The 18,551-nt window shown below is 38.3% G+C and overlaps 1 protein-coding gene across 1 annotated transcript in view; it reads right to left on the reverse strand.

Annotated features, from left to right (window-relative positions):
- Positions 1–5,861: 5,861 nt before the first annotated feature.
- The window catches only part of CDH2 (cadherin 2), a 115,440-nt gene continuing 102,750 nt past the window's right edge, over positions 5,862–18,551 (reverse strand). The window contains exons 15-16 of the mRNA XM_036399524.2: positions 14,456–14,620; positions 5,862–7,362 (exon numbers count right to left, since the gene is read on the reverse strand). Coding sequence (XP_036255417.1) covers positions 7,156–7,362; positions 14,456–14,620 — 372 coding nt within the window. The 3' untranslated portion in view covers positions 5,862–7,155. The remainder of the gene's footprint in view (positions 7,363–14,455; positions 14,621–18,551) is intronic.

Consider the following 18,551-nt stretch of genomic DNA (forward strand, 5'->3'; position numbering starts at 1 on the left):
GAAGTCATTAAATGACATTTTTCAAAAGGAAGTCAACCAATAATTGATAACAACTTGGAATTGTTATGTCAGTCTCTATTTTCTGGAAGAAATGTATTCATGCATACATTACTGGTGATTCAAGGTTGTTTATCTTCAAATGCTATCAAATATGGCTGCAGGAATAATACAGATGTAAATGTTTCCCTGAGCTGACTGCTTGGGGGGCATCCCAAGTGGGAGCATCTTGGTTGACTCAGGAGCTTTGGGTCTGAACCCATTTTGGAAGGGCTGTGTTCTGCCACTCTCACTTACCTTCTGTAACACACTGCTCCACTATATATGTTGACACTACTCAATTTCAAAGGAAAAACATTTTTCATGAGAACTTGACCTGATGGACTGCTATTCAGCAAAAAGGATTGCTTTCCAGCCTCTGAAGGTCAAGCCTGAAGGCTAGGGCTCAAAAGGTTTCCTTGTGGTCATCAACCCATATGAAAATCTTATTGCCATTTAAGTCTTGCCTTAAAATAGCTGAAGGGTGAGTGGGAACATCCAGAAAACAATTTGTTTTGTGAATAAATGCAAAGGATTTAGAAACTGTTTCCTTCACAATAAAATCTAGAGATTTCCACAAGACTTTAATGGAAAAACTCATTAGTTTCAAAATAATGGCATTCACTCAGCATATAAAACACCAAGGCATAGCTCCTGAGCGTGGGCTGGGGCTTTTTTACATCCTGAACAGTAGTTCAGGTGTTACATTATTTTCTTAGGTATTTAATTAGTCATACCAAGAAGGAACAATGGGAAACGCCGAAGTAACTAACTCTAAGTTAGAGTTTGGATTTAGACATTCGGCAGTCAGATAATTTGGTCTCTAGTCAGTGTGAACTTTTGCCACACAGAAAAATGGGAAGATCAAAAAACTTGGCAATAGCCTGGAATTCTTTGTTATGAAACATGACAGCAGAGCAGGTCTTTGAAGTTGCCTCTCCCATTCCATGAAGAGTTTTTAAGGGTTGGGTTGACTATTTTTGGTAATTTTTATTGTTTAGTTTCATTTTGCCCAAATGAGGAAAAATCAGTTCTCAGACAGATAGGGCTCTGAATATTGCTTCCTGACTAGGTCAGTCTAAAAGACAAATTTTTGTTTATTTCTCGGTTTATCTTGAAATACCCTTACTGAGCAAACTGCTCTTTGTTAACTTCAAGTCAGACCATACCAGCAACGATTCTACATTTTTAGTGTAATTCCCTCTAATCATCCTAGCACATTGCTTGTTTTTATAACTGCTTCACACAATGCCACGAGTAATGAATGTTCTAGAATTGGAACATAATTTTGATTATCTGGCCATTACTTTTGATTTATGGTGCACAGAGACAGCTGGGTGTTTATAAGCTCGCTCTGCAGTACTGCAGATAACAAATGTAATGTAATAATCAAACTTCTGTAATTTGGAACCCAGAAGGGGTGGGCCCATGGATCTGTCTGTATATACCCATACCATATCAACACATTTTATCTTCAGAAGCAGGAGTATAAAAGTAATTTGCACAATGCTACTATTCCTTATTCGTACCCAGAGCAAAATATGTTTATTTCGGAATCAGTATTTAGGCTCTTTGGGAGGGAGTGAACCACCTGAAGGTGGTTTCATGAAATTGCATAAATGTGTACCACCATGAGGTTTAAAATGCATTAGTGCTTGAAAAAAAAGCCTCTCAAAATGAATATATTTTAAGAAATAATCATAAATAAAATCCATTTTGAACAATGAAAAATCTAACTTTTTTCCTGGGTGCAACACAGGAAAATAGGAACTCTACAAGCATGTTCCCTATTAGGAGGGGAAAATAGCCAATTTAAAGAAGAAGAGGTTGGTCACTGTTTTTCACAGAATATTGATTTAAGGTCTGAAAACAAGAGCAAAAGAGATTCTTACAAAAACTGAAAATGGGTTAAGTAGAAACGGAAACAAAAGTGGAAGCATTTTCTCAGCCTTGCCAAGAGAACTAAGAAAGTTGAATTTGCTTATGGAAGGCAAAAGGGTTTAAAAACTACATATTAGATGGGAAATGCAACAAGTAACAAAAATAATAAACCAGAGTTCATTCCCTTTGTTAATGAAAGACAAATGCTCTTAGGTATTTTCTGAAACATAGCTGGGGGAGAAGAATAAAGATGGAAGCAAATAGAAAATAATGACCATCTTGTTGAGGCAGTAAATGATTATAAAGGTGGCAAGGCATGCAGGAGATGATGATGTGTGGGTGCATTCCAGGCGTCCTACATGGGAGCTTTTTTGTGCTCAGAGAAGAGTGGCAAGAGACCTGCCATTATGCTTAAATCTTCTGAGAGGCAACAGTTACACACACAGAAATGCATTCTCTGCAGCCAGAGCAACAGGAGAGCAGCTCAGTTAGCCCATGTCCACCACCTCACCCCGACTGATCTTTCCAAAAAGCTCTCTGGGTGGGGTTGCAGTGTCATGTTGTCACCACAGGATATGCCCGTCTGTGGCAGAAATGTCAAGAGAGCACATCATAAATGCGAAATCTGATTATAAGTGTCTACTGTATCACTGGCAATTGCTGCATTTTTAGATGGCCTAGAAGCACACAGAGGTTACGGGGGTAAAATACAGTTCAGGATACTGAACTTTGAAAAGGAAGACAAATCCTTCCCAGCTATTGTTGTGTGGAGAACACGTCCTCCAGCCTACAGCAAAACAACCAAAGCAAACAACCAAAGCAAAACAAGACTTAAGACCTTGATTCTTTGTGGCTTGTAAACTGGAAGTTACATAAAACCTGGTGAGTTTTGGCACTGTTCAACTTCCTAGGTAAACTGAGGAGGAAAACTGGGAAAGCACAGTGCTGGAATGTAACCCAGCAGGACAGGAAGCAGCACTGACACAGAGAATTCCAGAGAAGGGACATCTCCAAGTTCTCTGTTACACCCAAAAAGATGTTTGGCCAGTACAGAGGCACAGGTTGGCTGAAGAGTGTCTTGCATTGATTCATCAAAGGGTCCCTAACAAATGGGGTGCTCTTTCCCTGTCTGTGTGCTAGAAAGCACCTTGGGTCCCTGTGAGGAACACTTAGCCTTTTTTCCTTAATCTTTCTTCCTCACTTCTGTTTCCCAGCTGGGCTTTGTTGCTCAAGGGAAATATTTTCGTTATTCCTGTGACATATATTAAGTAAAGAGAACTTATCCTATGCTCTAAAGAAATTCCTAGGAAAGATCCTTGTCTAGAGAGAGCCTAAACATTAAAGTTTATTTAAGCAAATGCAAAACAAATAAAAAATAAGGACACCATACAAATGTGGATCATCCCTGGCTGAAAATTGTGTATAAAATATACCACTGTGGATTAGGTATTTAAGCATTCATCTGACTTTTCTGATTTCTATTTGACTAATAAATATTGACTAAGGTAAAAGCTGGAACTTTGCTTCACACTCCTGAACCAGAAAGGTAAATATGTCAAAATTATGCTACCACTGCTAGCAGAAATGTTCCTTAGGAAGGTGGAAGCAGTTGTGTAAAGGAAGAATTAGCAGTGGCTTACATGAGACATCTCTAGTAACTACAGAAAGGTTTTAGAGACCCTTTTGGGAATTGTGTGTCCCATCAGCTGTCAGAAGATATTTTCCCTCGGGTGTTAAGGTGAATGGGACCATGGCAAAGTAGATGTTAATGTTCTGGGTAACATTAGTCTAGTCCAAAAAAGTACTGCATACCAAGAAAGAGAATTCCTAAGCAGCAGCCTTCATGTGGCTTTTAGTCACTTTGTTTACTTTACTACCAAAAGAACCACTTCAGAGTTCAACTACCTGGAGGGAGCATGGTGAGTACATTTTAGACTATTATGGGATGAGTATTAGCCTATATTCATCAGTATTTGGCAATCCCAGAGAAAATGCAGTAGGGTAGACCCATCTGCCATAAGGCCATCAGTATCCATTTCAAATGTTTATTTCCTGAAACCACTCTTCCCCACCTTTATCAGCCCTGAAGCTGAGAAGGATATAGGCTATGAAAGACTATCATTGAAAAAAATACAAATTGCAGAAAGGCTGAAAGGTAGAAGTTGCTCAAGCCTCATTTCTTGCCAGTAACTTCCCTTGGATACAGTGTCTACAAAGCAGAGGTAGTATATGCTACTACCAAATGCTATTTACAAATTAGGCTGCCAAAATTTCTGTTTTTCAAAAATATTGTCGGGCCCAACCAATGTTCAGCCATCTTCCTCTCAGTGCAGCCCTCTGATGGGCATTGAAGCAGGTATCACAGGTACAAAACATGGCTGCACATTTCTAGAATAAAGATGAATCTGAAACTTGATGAAAGATGATCAGTTCAAACATCTTTTTTCTTCTTCTATAAGCAGTTGAGATGCATAAAATCTCTTTGTTCTGTTCAGCAGACCTAATGCTGAACTATCACTAGGTCTGAGAACTGTTGCTACAATTTCAAAGGAGCTGTAGAGCTGGCTGTCCGTCTGATCAAGATAAAGCTCCTAGTGCTGTGCAGAACAGCCAAGTGCTTATAAAAGATGACCTCTGTCCACTTTTAACAAAAAATTGTGCTATAGCCCGGACGGGAAATCTTTCACAGATCTCTCTCCCAGTGTGTCTTTTAACATTCAGTGTCAATGAATAAAGTTCATTTAGCATTTTCAGTTTGTTGGTTCAAAGTAACAATACTAGATTACGCTTGAACTACATTTTTGCATAATTTTGTGTGCTAAAAGCTGTCTTCTGCTTATTTAACATGCATTGACAGTTTAAAATCTGCCCTTTATGAAAGTTGTCCTTACTTAACTACGCATGGTCAGACTTTATTTCCATGTCCTGATCTACATGCTTTGTTCTGTATATTACAAATTGAATTTGAAAATAGCTTAACAGCACTTGTTGGTAACTTTGACACATTACTCAAAAATCAAGGCTATATTACAGCATTAAGTTATAGTTGCAAATGCATGACATAAATAATAGCCAGGTGTGCAGAAGCTGAAATAGTATATCCCAACCTGAGAGGATTGCTACCTTTCATCAGGAGCAAAAAAAGGAGACATTCCCCATGCAGCGTTAACCCTCCCCAAATCAGATTTTGGGATTTATGTCCCAAAGTCAAGTTATGTAAATTATGGTGTGAGTGCTGAGGAAGCACTGAAGTGGCACCAGTGATGAGCTTTCCTGCCAGATTATTTTGCTGCCAGAGCCTGGTTCCCCTCCCTTTCCACTGAGAGCATTTCATTTTGTTTGAGGCTCACACCGTTCACAATTAGGTCCTTAATGTCTGTAAATGTAGGCATTAAACCTGAGCAGATTGCTGCAAGAGAACAAAGACAGAACTGTACCTACTATGGTTGCTTGGTTTGCAAGTAAATCATGGTAACAGGTCAGAAACATGTTTACTAATGACAAATCTCCTAATGGGGCTTTTTGATAGAGCTCCATGAATGTGAGCACCTCCTTGAAGGACACGATTTGATGTGCACTCAGGTTAGCAGGGTCTTGTCTTCACTTCAGCACAAGAAAGTCCAGGCAGCAGAGGATTGCCACAATCTGCAATTTATTTATGCAGCCTGCAGCATAATCACACATCCATTAAACTGTCAGTCTAGAAATGAGCCAAAAATTATGCAGGTTCTTATTTAGATAATGCACATTAAACCAAAGAGCCATCCCCACCCCATCACTGGGGAACTGAAAATTGTGAATTCCCAGAAATCCCAGCATAGATCACTTTGCTTTTACCTGGGAACTTGCCTTCCAAATTTGTGCTGGGCTTTCTTCTACATGCAGCTTGTTTTCAGTCTGGCAGTAGGAAATGCCAAAGAAGCACACACAACTTCTCACAGAACTCAAACACATTTTGCGTACTTTTTATTTACTGCGGTCAGGGCTGCTCAGGTGGAAGAAAAAATGCCAAACCAAGCACCAGATCCAAAATTAGCATTTTATTCAGAACGTTGGGGTCAGAGGTGTATCATTCATATTCTGGTACACAATACAGAGGCAAAGCTGTTCTCAGAAGTCTCTCCAGTTTGAAAGCTCCTTCCCCCCCCCTCCCACCCCGAAAACATACTGTATATTTTCTCGTGCCACCAGTATCAGGCCAACTCCCCTCCCCCCCCTTTTTTGGTACAAATTATGTAAAACTTTTTTGTGCTAAGAACTTTTCTCCCTCCCCAAACCAAAAAAATAATAAAAATAAAAATAAAAAAAATATTGAGTACTCTAACTACAGTTCAACAATTGAATCAATGTCACTTGTTTGCAACCTGTTTTGTAAATACTTTATCCATAAACGAAAGATATAAACATGCAAAAACCTGAATCCATAGTCCAAATAATACATACACATGTTCTGAAGTTTCTGCACTTCTCCACAGACTATGCCAATAAAACATTATGTACACATACCATTTTTTACAGTGAAGTGGGAAAAAAATACTAGAAATTAAAAAAAAAAACCCAACAAAAACCAAAACGTGTACATGGATTAAGACCAAAATGTGTCTAACATTCTAGCATAAGAAAAAAAAAATCAATTCTGCTACAAACTGGTGATATGAAAACTCCCTTTATTTGCAACCAGCTGCATAATTTTTAGAATTTTAGTGAAAAAAGTCCCCTAACATCTAAAACTAGAAGTAATGTACATTGTTCCACCTCATGGTCCTCTCTCCCAGATAATAAAATTGTTCCATGAGGATTTTTTTGTTTATTTTTAATCTCCTTATTTTAATAAAAGCAATGCGATGTAACAAAAGCATTGTGAAGTATATTGTGTTTCACCTTACTCCTCCCCACCCCAACATATTTTGTCTCTTTAATGCATCATTTCACAAATCAGTACCATTAAAGCCTTAAACATAAAACTAATTCCGATCTGAAAAAGGTACAAAAAGGCACATAAAATCCCAGTGCTTCTGTACTGTAAAATTCAAGTGTAACTGAGCTCAATATTTTTTTCCAAACAGCATTGGATCACTGATATTCCACGGAGCCCAAATTGGTTTGCAGCCTAAGCCAAAGCCTTCAGCAAGCACTTGTGCTAGTAGACTACAAAGTTAAAGCCTAGCTTCTGTATGCTTTTGGGGAATATCAGTTGAAATGTTTGTACTTGTCCGAAACCAAAGTTCACTTTGAAGTTCAGTCATCACCTCCACCGTACATGTCAGCAAGTTTCTTGAAACGTGGGCCCCAGTCATTTAGGTAGTCATAGTCTTGCTCACCACCACTACTTGAGGAGTTAAGAGAGCTCAAGGATCCAGCAGTGGAGCCGCTTCCTTCGTAGTCAAAGACTAAGAGGGAGTCATATGGTGGGGCTGTAGGGTCATTGTCAGCTGCTTTAAGTCCCTGCAAAAAGGAGAGGGGAAAAAAGAAGATAAAGTTCTGTATCTGAGAGCGAGACAAAAGCATATCCAGAATATTTGCAGTGCAGTTATCTATCAAGCACCACTTGAGAAAACAACGTTCTTCCTCTCCTGCCATTCATTGCAAAACAGGATTTACATTTTTGTAACTCCTTTTAGAATGACCGGGTTTCCAGCATTGCAGCACTGGACATTTTGAATGTAGCTGCAATCACAGCCCTAACAAAACCTTAAGAGAGAATCATGGCACTGGGACTGAAGCTAGTAAATAAACAGTTTAAAAGATATACAGCTCACAACCTGTGCCATGTAGGAATGGTTAGACAGATGAGGAAGGAGAAATAAGCATGTTTGCAGAGATTCAATTCAACAGCCATCTCACATGGTCAATAGCATATCCACTGACTTTTCTGGCCTGCAATCCATCTGCATGTGCCAAAATCCATATTAAGTTAGTCCTTTAAACTCATGTACCTTTGTAGGCTGCTGTGAGAAAAATATATGGTATGTTGTCTTAAGCCTTTTATGTTTTGCCACATCCACCCATGAAATCCACCTGCTCTTCAGAAAATACACACAGTGACATCAAAGCTGAATACAAGATGATGACTGTTTTTGTTTCCTCATTTCAAAGTACTGAAGTTATCAACACACGAACAGTAGGCCATCAGCATTTTTACATTTCCAGTCTATGGAGCTGAATAGACAAAATTAAAAGCAACACAAAATGAATTGGAGGAAATGCTGGGGAATTGAAGAGGAAAAGCCAGGAAAGAACCACACTTCTTCCAGAGAAAAGCCTCTACATTCTCTGTTTTGTTACATAAGTCCAAACCTAAGTGCTTATATGGGTAACTAACTTTAGAATATGAGACATTTTCTCTGTGCTTATCTGGGGAAGATTTACAAGCTGAATATAAAAGCCTGAAGCCAAAAAGTTCTCTTATGATTTTTATTTTTTTAACCTCATAGTTTCTTCCCTGGGATTAACAACACTTTTTTTCAAGATCTTCCATTTTGAATAGGATCTACTCTGGCAGCCACTGACAGGGGATAATGTATCTTTCAGAATTTCATAAGGCTGTGCTAGGATTTTAAATTGCTCACTATTAATTTTTACCAGTGATATTTGTGCTGGTTTTACTTTCAATTTTTAATGTTTATTTATTTAAAGAATGGCATTATACTCCTACTTATTTGAAAGAATGAGTGAGCTTCCTTCAAATTATCTAATATATTCTGGTTTTAGAAAAGTACGTTTCACTCTCAATTGTGTTTTGTCCAAATATGACAAAATGGAACCAGAAGCTGATTTTTCTTCTACAAATATGTATTATGGAGTACATACATATTAAATCCATTAATTAAAGCATTTTGTATCGATAAGGTAGAAGTGAATCCTGGTTCTTTATTACCTATTTAAATAATTCAGAATTGTGCAAAATGTACCTAAAATAATTTCCAAATCAGTGGTGGAAAAGCCCAGCATATTTATCAACCCAATGACCTCCAATCAAGAACAAATTTTGGCCTTGAAATGATCATTTCATGTGGTACAACAACATCAAGCAGGTTATTAATAGCCTGAATTAAAAGTGCAATTTTGAATTATGAGATAAGAATAATTGGTGATGCTTGTTATCTCTCTCTGGCATTTTCAAACCTGATGGCCATAATAAGCAAAAAAGATGAGTGATTTTGAAAAGGCAACAGTAAGTGTTGGAAGACATCCCTTATCCAGCTTCCAAGGGGCAAGTTCTAAGGCTTTTTCTTATTTTCTGCAGTGAAGCACAAAGACAACTTTACTTCTTAGGCAGTAACTGGCCTCATGGTATTCAGATCTTTCCTAAAGCCTGCTTGGGGTGACAGACACCCACGTGTTTGGAACGCAGGTGACAGGGAAGGAGAATAAATGCCAGCTGAGGTTAAGGAGTGCTGAGGTACAAATGCCAGCTATCCATGTGTGAAAGTCATTTAGAAAGTTAGTTTGGAGACAAAATGTTATTTCCCTGCAGTTCTGCCTACTAATAGCCAGCCAACCATGGGATACCAATTTATTTTAAAAAATCAGCGAACAAAACATTTTCCTACAGCACTGCAAAAATTCTGATACCTATCAGTCATCCATGACAAGGCAGAAGGCAGCCTCTTTCCCATCTGTTTTTCCAAAGGGGAACTTGTAATTTTTTTTTCAATTTGCTGCGGCTATCATGATAGCATTTCAGAAAAGGAAACTGGTTTTGAGTTACTGACTTACAAGATAGGATCTCACTAACAAATTCACTTTCTCAAAGGTTGTGCTGGCAGTGTAATCCATTTCATTCAGAGAACGTAGCTACGGGTCATGTTTTGGAAGTATTGATTCAACTGCACCGCACAAGTTACACTGACATTTTCACCTATCTTCTGGTGCACAGTGTAATGACTGAACTTAGTGTCTAACTCTTCAAATGACAAGATTTCTGCTATATTTGTGTCACAAGTTACATAGTAAAATGAGAAAGAAGTACTACAATGTTTTCTCTTTCCCTCTGCTAAGCCAATTTTTTGAGCGTACCCAGTGTGATGCTGCTCTTTGCTGTTGGGCTCTACAGCATGCCAGACAGCCCTGGCACGGGCAGTGCCATCAGCTTAGAAGCTCCCTTTGGTTTCAGCACTGCCACCTTTTTTCTTTTACTATACTGTCCCTTTCAGTGGGTGGAGGTGCTATGGATACATGACCTGCTGCATCTGCACAACCAAAAAGACAACAAATGGCTGCCAGGAGTGGCTTCTACTGATTTTGTTGCCAAGGCATTCGTTGTCAGTCACTTCTGAAAAGAGATCTCAGTTTTTACCAGATGTGTTCAAGAACCTCAGAGCAACAGAGCCGTTACAGTTACTTGGTTTACAGTTTCCTGATCTGAAAATGCAAAGCTTTCATTAGAGTGAGAAGCTCATTCAACAACAGAATTTCTGGGGCACATCCTCAGGAGCAGGGGAACCTGGTGGGACAGTGAATTGTCACATTTCTTTACGTGTGCTACACCACCAGTGCACAACAAGCAGTCACAGAAGAGCCACAGCAACAGAGAGGTCAGCTTGAGACCTTGGACAGGCTCACTTATTTCCTTTTCCTCTTTTATATACATAGTAGAGCTTTCACTAGGGAGGTGATAAGGGGCAGAACTGGAGAAATTAGAGTGCCTTGGTTGAGGAACAACAGTAAACGTGCCTTAATACAGGCAGGCATTCTCCATTTCACTCAAGTTAAAGGAAAGCAACCTTCTCAAATCTTGAACTAACATGGAACATTACAAAATCTAATGCTTCTATTTTCATTAATCCTACTACCTAATCCGATTCAGCAGACTTTTGATGAGAAGGAAAGGAAGAACAGAGACCTTCAGGGAAATACAAAAAACAAATTGGTTTATATCTGGAACCATCGAGGGAGTCCATTTTGCATGGAGGTGCACTGTATCAATAACCATTTACTAAGAATGAATTGAGGGTCCTCCATGTCTCCATGGGATGAGACCTTCAGTTTGCAATTTAAATTTAGTTTACCTCAGGCAATGTCCTCTACTGATTATAAATTTATTCTTAGCCACAAATTCTCCACCACAATATAACTTTCTTGAGATTTCTAGGGACAATATAGGTGGGTCTTGAAAACAGGATTAACAAAACTACTTCAAACAGGTCTAATTTATACTGTCCTGTGAATCTTGACTATTCTAAGTGTTAATTATGCTCCACACTCTGCAGGTTAGGCTTTGAAAGGCTCAAAATGGAAAACAAAGTCTACAGAGGATTCTTAATAATACATGACTTATTTCACTGACTTGTTTGTACACTGAACTGGAAGAAAAGGAGGTTTTTCCCTTCCCCTCTTAAATTACAGATTCATCTATCCATTGAAACAGACAAAACAAAAAATCCCTGAGGTCATTTAGCTTATGCCTGCAAAACCTATTTTGACTATCAGACACCTCTGGAACCTTCCTGTTTTAAACAGTTCATAGCTTTGTGCGTGCTATCTCAACTTTGTGTTAAAAAAATGCAAGACTTTTTATTGTAATTCTAACTTGTTTTTCAACTGAGAAGTCACCAGAACACTACAAAATACTCATACTTATGTATGTCTCATTGAGTTAAGTAGGTTTAATACAAAGAATGACAGGTAGAAAATAATATACCAGAAGAAACAGAGTACTGCTAAAAGGAAAAAACCTAAATGACCCACGGGATATTTTTTTTGCTTTTTGTTTCTATGACTCTGTAAGGAAAATAAGAAGAAAACTCCCAGGTCTTGCTTGGAAATGGGAGCTAAACCCTCCTGTATCTGAAATAAATTTTTTGTCAAAAGCTAAAGGAATTCAGAAGCTAATCTGAACAGTGTATCTGAGGTTCTGGTGAGCATTCAACAGATTAAATTAATTTCCACATGTGGACCAGCATCTCATAAGACCATACTGACCCACATCTCCTGGAATAGGGTCAAGTCCTCCAAAAGACTGGACTCATCTCCGAAAGTGTTGCATCTTTTCAAACCAAGGGTCTAATGCAGACTTTGCTACTGAAGTGCTGACAGTTCAAAAGCAGCCTCTCTCCCTGCTCAGCTAGGGACTGGGCTAGTTTGGTGGGTGGTTTGGGATAGAGACGCCCAAGGGAAGAATTACGTCTAATAATACTGAAGTTGGATGCAGAGAGATATGAACTTTGCTCTTTCTTATCTTGCTATGTTGTTTCCACAGCTCAGCTTATCTTCTTTAGGAACTGCCTTAAGAAATGTCTGGTACAGGCTTTACTCAAGATATTTTTTCAATTTACCTCAAGTAAAACTGAGAGAAACTTACCAAGTTTCTTGGGTTTAATCACACCAGGACTGCAGGTGCAATTTTCTGGAGTCTGAAAACCTGTGCAGCCTGAAAATTTATACTCTAGACACTGATAATTTTGAAATTTAACTGTAACAATCTCCATAGGAATACTCCTATGAAAGACATACCCATTTTCTCCCACACCCAGCAGACAATTTAGAATCACATCTGTCATGGGAAATTTTTTACAGAAAACACAAATTAAGCTGACACTATTTTAGAGAAATAAAATGCCTATTTTGCTCAGTCTTCTGGGAAAACAGAGCATAGACAATCTTTGGGTGGCTACTGTCTGCTAGACAGAGGGTTAGATGGAATGCCCCACAGTAAAACAATACATTCCTGTAAAATTCTCATAAAAAAAAACCTTATGAAGAAGACAAGCTAAATATATAATCCTTAAAACACAGAAACTACCTCACACAGTTCCTTTCAATCAGCAGATATAATTAATTCTGAGCTAAGTTGCAGACAAGAAAACTGCCGTGTTTTCTTTAACTTCATATATATTTGCACATATTTTCTTAATCAATGACATTATTTTACTGTGTATGAATAGCTGGGAGAAGCTTTCTTCTTTGGTGGATGGCAAGGCGAAGCATAAAGGGAGGTACTGATATAGTATAGTAGACAGCAGGAAAAAAATTACTCCATGCTCATCTGTAATGCATTATAAACGTACAGGGTTAAATCAAGAGAGCACGTACTGTTTCTTCTGCCCCATGTGTACACACTGATGCTATCAGCTTCAAGAGTGATAACCTACTGAAAAATAATATTGCAAGAACAGCCTGCTAAGTCATTAAAAAATCTTAGGAGGATGGACAACCTCTGGCCCCTTTCTGGCCTTCCAGCAGAATTGGACCCATTCCCTGCCTTTGCTCCATAACAGAGCCTCCTGGCTGCTTTGAGAACAACAAAAAACAGGGTTCTTCACTACTGCCTGCCAGGTGGGCACCGTCTGGCCACAGCTGTGTGAGAACAGGATGGGGAATCTCTGAGTGTTTGGAAGCACAAGGAAGTTCTTGTGTGTACACTGCCTTGGCCAGCTATGTGGGCCTTTTATTGTCCCGTGTCTCCGCTATTTTCCAGAAGCCAATTATAACTGTAATATTTAGAAGTGTAAGGCAGTCTCTGGAGTAAAACTGAAGTCTCTTAAAATATGTCTTACAAGAATATTTGTACATTTCCTGCTAGTCAACTCTCCTCTAAGTTTTTTGACAAATGTATCACCGTATACCTTAAAAGGGGCAAATTCAATTTTCTGCAGCTTTCTAACACAAAAGACTTTAGTATATTAGCATGACTTTTCTTCAAGGCAAACAAGAATAAACACGTTTGCAGAAACTGTTCTGCAATACTCTGCAATATGTGTCCAGCTCCAGCTGACAAGGAAGATACGAGAAATAATTAACTACTACAATTCAGTACAGAATAAAGTAAAAATAGAAGTAAATCTGGGTTAGCATTTTTTTTTTCCCTATAACCAGCAAACACAAGATACATGTTCTATCATAAGTACCACAACACCAATGATTTAAGACTGACCAGTGATAGAAATAATAAGGATAATTTCTTTCAGAGCTATCAGTACTCTGGTATAGTCTGAATCTCAATTACATTTATTAGATTGAAGAATCAAAGATAATGCAAAATCTTTGAAAGCTCTATGACAAGACAAGTATTGAAAGCACTTACATAACATTTAATTTAGCTGCCCTGCTCACTAATCGTATTTGACGGAATTCTTTTGGTCTTATTGAAGGTACTGAATTTCCACTATTATCTGGATTCAAAGGGTAATGTATGAGGAGAATGAAAATGAACTTCTTCCATTATTAAATTACTGTGAATTAATAAATGAGTTCAGGCTACATACAATTTTGTTATTCTGTTTATTACTTGCAACCCATTGCATAATCCTGCTTGGAGATATTGTGGTTGCTGCTGATAACGTACTATGAATGTAATTAATACGGATGCACAGAAGTTAATTGATACATCTTTCCCTTTCTGTTTGAATGAGTTAATTAAATTTGTCTGTACTTTAGAAGACTGTATTTATTTCTGTCTAGTGAGACAATTTTAATTGTCTGAGGAAGTTTTAAAAAGTTATTATGTTCTAACATAGCAGCTACTCATGCGGAGTAGAATAAACAAAATACAAAAGCTTATCAGATCTTAGGAGGAAACCTTTTTTCGCTTCTTTACCTCATTAATGAAGTCCCCAATGTCCCCAGGATGAGGAGCAGCTGATCTGACTGGATACTGAGGTTCTGCATGGATTGGCCTTTCATCAAGACGTCTGATTCCAACAGGTTTGATGGCATCTGGTTCCAGAGTGTCAGGCTGCTGGAGCTGGCTCAAGTCATAATCCTGCAAAATATGAAACAGACACAGTACGGTAGCAGAATTTCAAACAATATCTGTCAGGGGGAAACATGAGAAGGGAAAAAAGGAAAATGCAAAGTATCATTTCACCAGAAGTCCTGTTTTCAGGATTGTAATGCTTACTGAGGATAAGTCAATAACACTGCTATTTGCATACCAACAGGATGTTATTTGATTTATACTCCCTGAATCTCCTGGTTTGATTCTATTCCATCAGATTTGTAGAGCTTCTCATAAGTTTTCCCTTGAGAAGCAGGGATTTGAGTAGTACTATGAAGGGACTAAACACTTTACCTAGTAATGATGATTTACAGCACAGAGCAAAGATGCCAAATCCAACTCTTATTTTTCTAAGAAAATAAATGCCATACATTCTGAGAGAAAAAAGCAAGCACAGTGTTCTGCAGTATTTTCTAATACCTTCAAAGAATGAATTTAAGACTCCTTGCTGATTTTATGTGGCTTCCATAATATGAAAGCCAAAGGGTGAAAAATGTCATAAGAAGTACAAAGCTCCTTAGATTTGGCCTTAATTCTAAGCACTTCCTAGAGATTACTCATGAATCTGTTCATTAAGTACTTGATGCTGCAGTTTCAAACTCTGGCAGACTGATGAAGTTAGCATAGCAGTAGGAATTCCAATAAGCAGTATGTACGTATGTGAAAAATTTAATTAGATCAATGTTTATGCATTCAACATAGATATTCCTGAATTCTCTCTGCACAGTGAGATGCATTTCATCATTATCATTCTCCTCACTGTTGCCGTGTCTAGAAGAAAGTCATGCTCTCTGATGCCTTTACACAGGGCATTGGTGAGAATGCAAAACAAAGAACTGGACTTCAAGGCTTAAACGAAGGCCATTCAAGCACTACCAGCAGATGGGGGCTCATGCCAACTCTGCTGTATGCCAGATACCTCCCCACAAATAATCCAAGCAGTTATAGACATCCTAAATAGGCTACTCTACCCATCCAAAATATCAATTTTTCAACAGTGCTGTTCTGGTAAGAATCTTATTTATAATCTCAACTTGCTGGAAGTTGTCTGCGCAGACTATTTTTCATTAGTTCCTTACTGGCTCCTAAGGGAAGGAGTGCAAGCTTTCACTGCTGCTGTTATCTCACGGGATGTAGATCCTTTCTGAGACTACGACCTCCTGTGACCCCAAACCCAGACTTTTCAACAGGAGACGAGTTCTTTTTGACAGCAGTGATGGTAGTTTGTGGGGAGAACTGTAACTGATTATCAAACCCACTACACCTTCTGATTTGTTACTTGGGTTCTCAGATGGCTGCACACAAATATATAGTCAAAAAAGGTGGAACAGCTCCACTGAGATCTGAGAATGCAGTTTCATATGCTTTAATTAGATTACAAGTTCCTTGGGGCAGAGCTTTAACTCCTACCCTTTGGTACTTCATGTACCAAACAGAATAATAAGTGATCTCCAGGAAGCAGTATGAATCAGAGAAAAGTAAACAGAACAGAACTTTTTATCCTTTCCCTTTTTATTACGTAAAATAAATCAAAATAGTTTAGAGACATGCTATCAGAAAATCCTATCAAACAAAGAAGAATGTACTTTTTAGAATTTATAAATATGTAACACGAGTGCTTTTCATACCCACCCAAAAGATAAAGGTGGAAAACATCAACAGGGAGAAATGAAATATGTATCTATTTTTTTAAATCTAAGCATTTCATTGTGGAAGAATTCAAACTGGTACAGTTAAATAACAATGTATTAAAACCAGAAGAGCATCTCTATTCACTTCAACTCTATAATTTTTTTCCCCACCCACACACATTTGTATACAATTCTTTTACTGGTTAGTGCTAATACAGAAATATAAATCAAGCTTGTCGGTCTATTATGTCCACATCTAAGGCATCCTTTTGTATGTATTTAGTAGTTTGAGACATATGCAGACTCTAATAGCTAGAAAGTCAGCAAAGATAGCCATCTGTGAGGTGACAGCAGTGCAGAACGTGTCCTTAGGTAGAATCCCACTTTGGTTTTCTTTTCTAGGGTAATTTATGACACTGTCATTTAGCCTTCTATCAGAGAAAATTTATCTTGCAGGTCTAATAGTGTCTGGATGACACAAATACATACAGATCCACTGTATGTATTACCTTGGACTCTCAAACCCCTCCTATCATTTAAACCAGTACTAAGTGCACACCAGTAGGGAATGGCCAACCCATCCACCACCTCCCCAAACCCACTGAGCGCCAGGCACCACGCAACCACTCCAGCTGTTTCAACATTCTGTCTAAAGTAACTCTACTCAATTATTGCAAAGTAAAAGATGGAAAAATGTTTTAAAACGCCAGGTCATAAGCTGTTTAGAGGTGCTGAGATCCCATCTCTTCACTCAGTGCTGCTTTCACAGACAGGAAAGCTTTTCACACACTACCTAAAGCTCCCGAATGGACTTAAAGGTTAGCCTCAAACAGAGTTTGTTAAGATAGTTAACTGTAGAAGTGACAGCTGAATGGAAAACTGGCACATCCAAGAGTGAACAAAACATGGTGGGATAGGTTGGGACAGACAGCTTTGATCAGGATTCTGGGTCATCATTTTAACTCTTAATTTCAGGACCACAATTCTACAGTGCTTTGGTTTCACTCCAGTCTTTTCCCATATAACTTCCTGATAGTTAAAATCTCCTTATGGATTACTGGCAGTTCACTGGAGAAAATGTCTCGGCCCTCCATTGGAAATGTACTTCAGCGAGAGTTGTGGGTATCTAATTCATATGGCTGCCAATTTTTGTCAGAGTACTTATTTAGTTAGGGCTGGTTAGCCTTAACTTCAGCAATTCTAGAAAAAAATCCCTTCCTTCAGTTTGGACTTGTGCACACTCAAACAGATGTTTCATTCGAGTTTTCTCCTTGTCAAACTTCTGGACAAACTTAAAATTGTTGATGAAAGAGAGAATCTACTTCTTTTTTCTCAATTGCAATACTGCTAAGATATGTAAGTTTGCTCTCATTTTGCATCTAGAAAAACTCAGGCCTTTGGAAACCAGAAACCTGGACTAGTCTGATAGTCTAAATCTACAGTCAACAGGGAAACAGAAACCTCACATTCTACAAGTGATGTAAGTGAAGCAAGCTGAATGATTTTTTGTTTTTCTGCTTGTTTATGAAGGGATCTGTTATCACTGGAGAAACTTTGGTTGCCTTTTCAATAACTGGTGGTTAAAGAGATGACAACTTTAAAGTGCTAGAAGGACATTTTATCAGAAGTTTCATCCTGTGAAATCAATCCATCTCACCGCCCACCTCTTCCCCCAAACCCCACTAACCCCCTCTCCCCTCCAAGATGATTGCAATGTTGACATTATCTCTTCACTTAGTTCTAACAGCTTTAAGAAAAGACTTCAACCATTATTAGTTCAAACCTTATATTCCTGAAACATGCAATCCCAATGAAGATTGCTAAATGTCAAAATCAGGTAACCAAGCCCTAAAAATTACCAGAAATTTATGCAGAGGGCTCTAAAACCCCCCCAAAGCACTTCTTTAAGAATATCTACACAGTAGTCCAAAGCACAGTTTAAGTATCTCAACTTGAATAGAAGAAATATCCAAAACAGAACAAAAGGCTATTTTACACTCCCCAATAATCACTGAAAAACAGGATAATGAAGCCTTCAAAAATCTTATTAAATAACTTTCTCTTGGGCAAGGAAGCTATTCACTGAACAGCACCTGAGTAATAATCCCTCATAGAGCAATCATTGGTTACAGAAGGAGATGTTTTAAACAGCTTTTATTTTTTTCATCCTCATTAGTTGTTCTAAATTAGAAAATTCACTTAAGTTCTTGGAAAAACCCTAACAAGTAAAACATGTTTAACTGGTAACTGCCTTATATGAATGTATCCTGGAACATTATGATGCA

Source organism: Molothrus ater, chromosome 1 (genome assembly GCF_012460135.2).
Source record: "Molothrus ater isolate BHLD 08-10-18 breed brown headed cowbird chromosome 1, BPBGC_Mater_1.1, whole genome shotgun sequence".
NCBI lineage: Eukaryota > Metazoa > Chordata > Aves > Passeriformes > Icteridae > Molothrus > Molothrus ater.